The sequence below is a fragment of the Chrysochloris asiatica genome, unplaced genomic scaffold (assembly GCF_000296735.1).
Source record: "Chrysochloris asiatica unplaced genomic scaffold, ChrAsi1.0 scaffold00169, whole genome shotgun sequence".
Taxonomy (NCBI): domain Eukaryota; kingdom Metazoa; phylum Chordata; class Mammalia; order Afrosoricida; family Chrysochloridae; genus Chrysochloris; species Chrysochloris asiatica.
The window spans coordinates 5,868,852-5,878,488 of NW_006408687.1; the positions used below are offsets into that span (position 1 = coordinate 5,868,852).

A 9,637-nucleotide genomic window follows, 5' to 3' on the forward strand; every position below is an offset into this window, starting at 1 on the left:
ACTCTGAACATTGCTCTTGAATGAGAGAAGCTAAAGCAACTGGAAGAAAAGAGAAAGTAAAAGAACTGAACAGAAGATTTCAAAGGGCACCTCAAGAAGACAGAAAATCAAATACTGTAATGAACTGTGCAAAGATCTGGAGATAGGAAACCAAAAGGGAAGAACACACTCAGCATCTCTCAAGCTAAAAGAAATGAAGGAAAAGAAAAATATAAGCCTTGCCTTGTGTTACTGAAGCATTCTTTGGGTAAAATGCTGAAGTATGCGGGAAGCATCAAAAGAAGATGGAAGGAATACACAGTGAAAACAACTGATCAGTGTCAGCCATTTCAAGAGGTAACATATGACCAAGAATTGATGATATTGAAGGAAGAAGTCCAACATGCATTGAAATCATTAGTGAAAAAGAAGGATCCAGGAATTGAAGGAATACAGACTGAAATGTTTCAACAAATTGACATAACGCTAGAGGCGCTCACTCATCGATGCCAAGAAATTTGGAAGACAAACTACCAGGTCAATAGATTGGAAGAGATCCATATTTTTACCCATTCCAAAGAAAGGTGACCCAACAGAATGAGGAATGGCTTTGAACTGCTGACCTTGTGGTTAGCAGCCCAATGTATATCCTACAGTGCCACACCAGGACTCCAGAAAGATGTTTTGTTATTGTTGCATCGAGTTGGTTCCAACTCAGTGACCTTGTATAGAGTTTCCAAGGAGTGGCTGATAGGTTTGAACCACTAACCTTATAGTTAGCAGTCTAGTACTTATCCTACAGCACCACACCAGGACTCCAGAAAGATGTCTACTTGTACTTTTTCAACTATGCAAAGGAATTTGACTATGTGGATAATAAGAAACTATGATAGCGTAGTGAAGAATTGGTATTCCAGAACGCTAACTGTGCTCATGAGGTACTGTACACAAACCAAGAGAAAATTGTTTAAACAGAATAAGGGGATACTGATCAAGAAAGGTGTGTGCCTGAGTTCTATGCTTTCACCATACTTATTAAATCTGTATAATCAAGAAGCTGGATTATATGAAGAACATGGCATCAGAATTGGACGAAGACTTATTAACAACCTGTGCTATGCAGATGACACAACCTTGCTTTCTAGAAGGGAAGAGGACTTGAAATACTTACTGATGAAGATCAAAGACTACAGCCTTCAGTATGGATTGCACCTCAATATAAAGAAAATTATAATCCTCACAATGGGACCAATAAATAACATGATAAACAGAGAAAAGGCTGAAGTTCTCAAAGACTTCCTTTTGCTTGGACCTACAATCAATGCTCATGGAAGCAACAGTCAAGAATCAAATGACATACGGCATTAGGCAAATCTGTGGCAAGAGACCTTTTAAAAGTGTTTTAAAAGAGCAAAGCTGTTACCTTGAGGACTAAGGCGAACCTAACCCAAGCCATGGTATTATTGACTGCTTCACAGGTAATGTGAAAGTTAAACAGTGAATACGGAAGACTGGAAAAGAACTGATGCATTTAAATTGTGGTGTTGGAGAAGAATACTGAAAGCACTATGACTATCAGAAGAACAAATCCGTCTCGGAAGAAGTACAGACAGAATGCTCCTTGGAAGACAGGATGGCAAGAGTTCGCAACTTGTATTTTGGACATATTGTCAGGAAGGACCAGCAAAATTGTGTTCAAACATAACAACAATTGTGAGGTTGGTGCAGTAAGGCCCACTGTTTCGTTCGACTGCGCATAGGGTTGCTATGAGTCCAAGTCTACTTGAAGGCAACTAACAACAGTGTTATCTAGGAAAACATCCTATAAATCAAACATATTAGCAATGCAACAAGTTTATGAATCATCATACTAAATCATAAAGATTATGTTAAGTCTTACACTAGCTCAGGTTCTGCCAATACCATAAATCTATGAAATAAAATGTTCGTGTCTCAAAGCTTTCTAGATTTTTAAATGGCAAACGAGTCTGTAGACCTGTAGTTTCATTTTCTTACAATTTTCGATACCTCATTCAAAAACCTACCGATCTTGATGTTGCTGAAGAAGTAGTTCTATTTTGTTCTGTGATTCAGATTTTAAAGTTTCAAGCTGATCCTCTACCTAGTTTGTAAAAAGAGACAGATTTAGGGATTGACAAAGCTAAAATTTGGAAATTTTAGAGATTTTGCTACTAAACAAATGCTTTAGAAAGATGCAGATACAGGTAATACTAAAATCATTCTATTACTGTATTTCATTAAATCTTTTCCTTTGTCTTTACTCGAAGCTATACAGGCAAATCTAAGGAGCTCTGGTAGTGTAGTGGTTACAAATACGGCTGAGAACTGCAAGGTCAGCAGTTCGAAACTACCAGCTGTTCTGCAGGAGAAAGAAGAAGCATTCTGCTCCCATAAAGAATTACTGCCTTGGAAACCCTGTGCAAGGGCACTATGAGTCGGGGTACCGACTCCTCGGCACACAGCCACACATACAGGCAAATCTAGCTAGTTCTCTTTATTAACAGGGATTTTTATATAATTAAAATGAACTTTAATATAAAATTAGTGTTCTCACCACTTACTGGAAATATCCTCCCTTTCAGATAAGAAATCTCTGTGTCTAATTCTCTTAGGATTTTACTAGTAGCTGAGGCCAAGTTGCGGAAGTGGAGAGTAGACATGCTTTCATGGTCACACACTTTCTTGCCTGAGGCTTCTTCAAAGTCAACAAGGACGGATCGGATTTCTTGAAGCACGCCCTCATGACTCAGCATCATTTTTCTGAGCTGCTCAATCTGTGTGCTACTATCTTTTAGCATGTTCTCTTTGAGGCATTTGGCAGCTTCAAGTTCATGAACGGTATTTTGAAGCTGATTTCTTAAATCCTCCTGGGACTGACTCTCTCTTCGTCTAAGAAATAATTGAAAGAAAATAATGGCAGCATTCATATTCACACAAGTATTTCCTATTATGAGTAGTAAAACTTGAAAATAATTTCCGTGAACAAATTCCAACCTGATGTCAGCCATGGCATCTCTCTCCATTTGCATCTCTTGAAGTTTTGTTTGCAAATCAATGACCGACTGCCTTAAGTAAAACTTTTGTTTCTCATGCAATTCAGTGCTCTGGGGGGGAAAAAAGCCATGTAAATTCATCTTTACTAGAAGAATACATTTCCCACTCCTAGTGAAAGGAGCTCTGATAGTTTAGTGATTACTGGTTACCAGTGGGGCTGCTAATCTCAGCAGTTTGAAACTACTAGCAGCTCCGCAGGAGACAGATGAGGCTTTCTGCTCCCATATAGAATATTCTAAGGCACATAACTACCACCACTCCTAGTGTGGCACTGTAAGATACACACTAGACAGTGAACCACATGATTGGTAATTCAAACCCACCAGTTGCTCCTCAGAAACCCTATGCAGGATCATTATAAGTTGGAATTGACTCAATGGCACTTAACAACAAAATATTTAAACATTTTCAAAAGATTGCATACATTATTGGAGTACTGGTGTGGCATTGTAGGATAAGCACTAGATAGCTAACCTAAAGGTTAGCAGTTCAAACCCACCAGCTACTCTTTGGAAGTCCTATACAGGGTGTCTCTGAGTCAGATCCAACTAGACAGCACTTAACAACAATGTACATTATTAACTTATATTATCCCCCTGTCAATGTTGTAGTTCAGGGACTAATTAATAATTTCTCACCTAGATGACTGGAATACCCTTAACTAGTCTCCCTGTCTCAAGACTTGGCTCCTTTAGATTCATTCTCTACTTTACAAGCAGGACACTCTTTCTAAAATAAATCTGATTTCTGGCTCAAAATTAAAGATGGTAGTTTTATTTCTGAAAACATGAGAACTGATGAAATTCAGTACACAGAAAAGTCAACCCACACTTCTTTTTTTAAAACTCACTTATAAGACTAGCAACAAACAACTCACGTCCAAAAATCAATGTGTTCTACTACAAAATAAGCCACAAGGATATCTAAAATCAGGCATCGAAAGACCTGTCATTCAAAGTAAAGCTACCAAGTTCTGCCCAGAAATAAGTGAAGTTGCTGTCAAACTTTTTAAGTGACTTATCCTTGAATATAAGCAGAAAACCAAAGATCACTTAACACATGAAAAAGATTCTAAAATAAAAATTAGAGATCAAGAGTAATCAAACAAGCAAACACACAGAAAAAAAAAGATCCAAAGGACACAAAGATAAAAATGCAAGGAACCGCAGAACATTTTCAAAACCTTATATTTTCAGAGAAATTCAAGATGACATTGTAGTCATAAAGCAAGAAAGAGGCAGGGAGAAAAGGGGTCCAGAAATCAGGATTAGACATGAGTTCTAAAACCCTGAAGAATGTTGGCCTGCACCCCTCCTTGCTTGAGAAATTGTGAAGATGTGTGTGAGTAACCACATTCTGGGACATACCGTTAGGAAAGACAGCCCATAAAAGTTCTATGTTTTCTTCCTTGTAACATAAGACAGCCTACCCATAAAAACTCCATATTTTATTTCCTTGTAAGATGTTTTACAAGCTAGACTGCCAAAATTTAAAACATCATTCAAAATTATCAACTTAAAAATTAGCCTGCTATTTTTGGTCAAACAGGAGCCCTGGTGTGATGCTGAACTGCAAGGTCAGCTTGAACCACAAGGTTGGCATTTTAAACCCACTAGCCGCTCCCTAGAAACTCTATACAGCGTCGCTATGGGTCAGAACCAACTCAACGGCACTTAACAACAACAAGAAAATGGTGGAGTCCTGGTGTGGTGCTGTAGGATATGCACTAGACAGCAAGGTCAGTTTAAACTGCAAACTGCTCCTCGGAACAGAGTCGCTATGAGTCGGAACAGACTGAATGGCACTTTAACAACAACAAGAACAACAATGTGATGCTTGGAACTGCAGTTGCCTTGGCAGGGCCAGACCAAATGATTTCTCAGGCCTTATGTGGCCTGAAGCCCGGATGTTCCCACCCATGGATTATATGAAGGAGAATGTAGCATCAGGATTGGAGGAAGGCCCATTAGCAACTTGCAATATGCAGATGATACAACCTTGCTTGCTGGACAAAAGACAACTTGAAATACTTACTGATGAAGATTAAAGACCATAGCCTTCAGTATAGATTGCACCTCAATGCAAAGAAAACAAATCCTCACAAGTAGGCTAATATATAACATCATGGTAAATGGAGAAAAGATTGAAGTTGTCAAAGATTTCATTTTATTTGGATCCACAATCAATGCTCACATTTGCATTACGAAAATATTCTACAAAAGACTCTTTAAAGTGTTAAAGGGCAAAAATGTCACTTTAAAGGACTAAAGTGTGCCTGACCCAAGGCTTGGTATTTTCAATTGCCTCATATGCATGAGAAAGCTGGACAATGGATAAGGAAGACATGGACTGCCAGAAGAATGAACACATCTGATTTGGAAGTATGGCTGGATTTCTGTCCAGGAGCAACAATGACAAGACTTCATCTCTCCTACTTTAGACATGTTGTTGGGAGGGACCAGTCCCCAGAGAAGGGTATCATGTTTGATAAAGTAGAGGGTCAATGAAAAAGAGGCAGGCCCCCAATGAAATAGATGAACACAATGGTAGCAATAATGGGCTCAAACATAACAACAGTTAGGAGCATGACGCAGGACTGGGCAGTGCGTAGTTACTGTCAGAACCGACTCTATGGGTCAGTGTGTGAGGCAACTGTCAGACTGACTCTATAGGACAGTGCGTAAGGCAACTGTCAGAACCAACTCTAAGGGACAGTGTGTAAGGTAACTGTCAGACCGACTCTAAGGGACAGTGTGTAAGGTAACTATCAGAACCAACTCTAAGGGACAGTGCGTAAGGTAACTGTCAGACTGACTCTAAGGGACAGTGCATAAGGTAACTGTCAGACCGATTCTAAGGAACAGTGCGTAAGGTAACTGTCGGAACCAACTCTATGGCACCTGATAACAACCACCTTTCTCCCAAAGAATTCTACACTCTTTGCTTTACACCACTGTACAATGGCAGTTCTGTCATCCTCGAGGGACTCAAATCGTGTTGTTTTGAAATGTTCTGAGTTTTAGGAACAAAAAAGAAGTTGGAAGGGGCAAGATCACAGCTGTAGGGTGGATGAGGTCAGGCTTCCCATTGAAATTCTCCTAGGACAGCCCTGGCTAACCTCAAACAACGAACAGATGCATTATTGTGATGTGGAAAAAATGTCTTTGGCATGAACTTTCCTGACCTTTTTCTCACCAATGCAGTTTTCCATTTTCTTAAAAAAGTTTTCATAAACCCTGTGAGCATCCAGTATACTTCAAGAAAATGTATGAACATTGCCCTTTAGAATTCCAAAAACACACCGCCATACCCTTCTCTAAGCTGACCTCTTTGCTTTGAATTTAACTGGCCCAGCAGATCCCCTTGGAAGTCACTCTTTTGATTGGATCTTCTTTTTTTCTGAAGGTACCCTAACAAAACTAAGACAAGTGTATTACTGAGATAGCTTGTCTGCAGCCATCCACTGAGTGAAGAGTCATGTCTAAACACATTTTGTTTCAAATAAACCTGTGAATGTATGAACTGGAACCCCAGTACCACTACCTTTGATTTAGCCCCATACCCACAAACAAAGGGGCTTCAAAAACTTGGTGGGAACATTCTATTTATATTTAATTCTATTTCCCATGAACCTTTTGAAGCCCCCTCAGACATCTAAAACCTACCACCTATATTGCTTTATAAAGAGAAACCAGGTATTTTGACAGCAAGGGAGTATATGTAAACCAATTACTAACTGTGGTTGCAGATGAATATTATTTACTGTTAATATGTTGAGTTACCATGTTTTACTAAAATTACACCATAAAACCAAGACATTTTAACGATTATTAACAAAAGGAACACAGGTATGTAGACTTTTCATCAACTCAATTTTTAATACTGAAATAGTAGGTGTAAGTCAAATTTAATAAGTATAACCAATAAATCCATTCATTTCTCTTCCAGGAAGTTTTGTCTCTACTCCAAGCCAATAAGCCTTGCTATCTTCCCTTAAATGCCATCTTCTACTATAAGAGGAAAAGGCAACTTACTTCACTTAATTTTCTCTGCAAATCTTTGACTTGATGTGAATACTCTTCCAAAACACGTTCAATGTGTTCCTTTCCTGGGTATGAGGCGATTTTTCTATGAGAATCAAGTTCTACTTCATATTTAGGGAAGAAAGGAATTTGTGTCAAAGTCCCACTTGAAGATGTATTTTCAATTATTGCACCACGAATAGATGACATAAAAAATGGACTTGCACCTAAATATAAAAGAATTGAATAATTCACTCATGAATTAACGCCATCATAAAATATTTTGAGACAAACATTATGTGAGGGGACTCCCGTATTAAATCCTTAAATTGCTCAGGGTTTCCTGGGCAAAAGAGACAAATAAAAAGATGGTAAGATGTCTGACAGAGACGAACACAGGGTACAATGGACAAGACTAGAGGGGTGGAGGGAGTTTTAGCAAAAGTGGTATTGAGCTGAATGAGCCTGAGTGAAATTTAACCAATCTGGAGGAGGAGAAAACAAGCAGTTGCTCACTCTACTTCAGATGGGTTTCTGATAGTAGTACTGTCTTGTATGGTCTTCTCTGTGGCTCTAGTTCCCTCCAGCAGCACTCTCTGTGATTCTAGCTCCATCTTCTACGTTCTTATCATAGTTCCGTTACTCACTACCTGGAGTGGGGCGGTCCCTGAAGTTTATCAATCTGTAGATTTTCTCAGGTTTCTCAGCATTTTCAAAATCTGTGTAATCAAGTCCCTGTATTAAATTCCACCTACTGATTAAACCCACCAATCGCTCCTTAGAAACCCTATACAGGGTCACTGTGAGTCAGAACCAACTACACGGCACTTAACTATACCAACAACTGATTAAACCTCCAGTAGTTTCTGTTTTTCTGCTACCTTCTCAAGTAATTCAGGTCAGAGGTGACGGGGATCTGAACTAGGCTTCTAATGGGGGTGGAGAGAGAAAATCTGATTTAGGATACATATCTGATAGTAGAAGCGTAAGTACATGACTGGATTTTGGAGGGTGGGTGAGGAAAAAGCAGTCAACATGACCGAATTCTGGCTGAACAAAGAAATACAGGAGGAAAAGTTCACATGAAGGAAACAAAATGAAACATGGTGAAGTTAAATACCTCAAAATTGAAGGATAATGTAAACATATGCCAAAAAAGAGATATGTTTTTAAAAAGATTAAGACTAACTTAGACCACGCTCTCATTGTGCACTGCACAATTCAAAATAAGACATAATAAAATCCAGCAGACTGCATATGATGAAGACTACTTTATTCAATTTTTTTTTCCATTTTGCTTTATAAAGCATACATACCTCCATTGGATGCAATGCCACTACTTGAAAAAAGATCTTCATTACGCGTTTCACAAGTTTTTTGTTCCATATTAAATATTGTTACCTCTTCTTAGAGATCTCGAAAGTATGAAGGCTTCCTTGTTTGGTTCTTTTACTTCTTATCTGTGAAAGAGAAGGATTTAATCTTGATTAATAATCATAATGTAAAGAAAACAAAAATCCTCACCACTGGACCAATAAACAACATTCTTATCGATGGAGAAAAGATTGAAGTTGTCTAGGACTTCATTCTTCTTAGATCAACCATCAACACTCACGGAAGCAGCAGTCAAGAAATCAAACGACATATTGCACTAGGCAAATCTGCTGCACAAGAACTTTTTAAAGTGTTGAAGAGCAAAGATGTCAGCTTGAGGACTAAGGTGCACCTGACCCAAGCCATGGTATTTTCAATAACCTCACATACATGCAAAAGTTGGACAGTGAATAAGGAAGACCGTAGAAGAATTGATGGTTTTGAGTTATGGTGTTGGAGGAGAATATTGAAAGTGTCATGGGCTGCCAAAAGAACCAACAGATCTGTGTTGGAAGAAGTGCAACAGAGAGCTCCTGGGAGGCCAGGATGGCCAAACTTCATCTCTCATACTTTGGACATATTGTCAGGAGGGACCAGTCACTGGAGAAGGATATCATGTTTGGTAAGGTGAAGGGTCAGAGAAAAAGAGGAAAACCCCCAGCGAGATGGATTGGCATGACAACAATTGTGAGCTTGGCCCAAGACCGGGCAGTATTTCATTCTGTTGTGCACAGGGTCATTATGAGTCAGTACCGACTCGATGGCAGCTAACAACAACAATAATCACTAAACTTTTAAATGTTACATTCATAGAACAATAGGAACTGATTTTATTAACATTTTAAATTTAGTCATAATATTTCCACCAGGAAAATATTTACACAGAAATACGCTATTACGTGAAATTTAAAAGTTAATAGAACTTTATTGTCAGAATTGTTGATTTTAATGGCCAAGTGACAATGAAAATCAGAAACTATTGTTCTCATTATCATGGTAACAAACGCTCAGATTTGGGATAGAGAATTTTCCCTTCTTTATTCTCTCCCTAAGGTTACATTCCACCACTTGTCTGTCAGTTTATTGCACTGTGGTGACCTGTGTGTTACTGTGATGCTAGAAGTTATGCCACCGATATTTTGAATGCCAGCAGGGTCACCACTCGTCTGTCTGTCGTGCTGTGGTGG

The 9,637-nt window shown here is 38.8% G+C and overlaps 1 protein-coding gene across 1 annotated transcript in view; it reads right to left on the reverse strand.

Annotated features, from left to right (window-relative positions):
* CCDC158 (coiled-coil domain containing 158) overlaps positions 1-8,462 on the reverse strand; it is a 116,570-nt gene extending 108,108 nt beyond the window's left edge. Inside the window, exons 1-6 of the mRNA XM_006871582.1 lie at positions 8,393-8,462; positions 7,724-7,726; positions 7,089-7,303; positions 2,995-3,104; positions 2,562-2,889; positions 2,025-2,101 (exon numbers count right to left, since the gene is read on the reverse strand). Of these exons, the coding sequence (XP_006871644.1) occupies positions 2,025-2,101; positions 2,562-2,889; positions 2,995-3,104; positions 7,089-7,303; positions 7,724-7,726; positions 8,393-8,462 (803 nt within the window). The remainder of the gene's footprint in view (positions 1-2,024; positions 2,102-2,561; positions 2,890-2,994; positions 3,105-7,088; positions 7,304-7,723; positions 7,727-8,392) is intronic.
* Between the last annotated feature and the right edge of the window lie 1,175 nt (positions 8,463-9,637).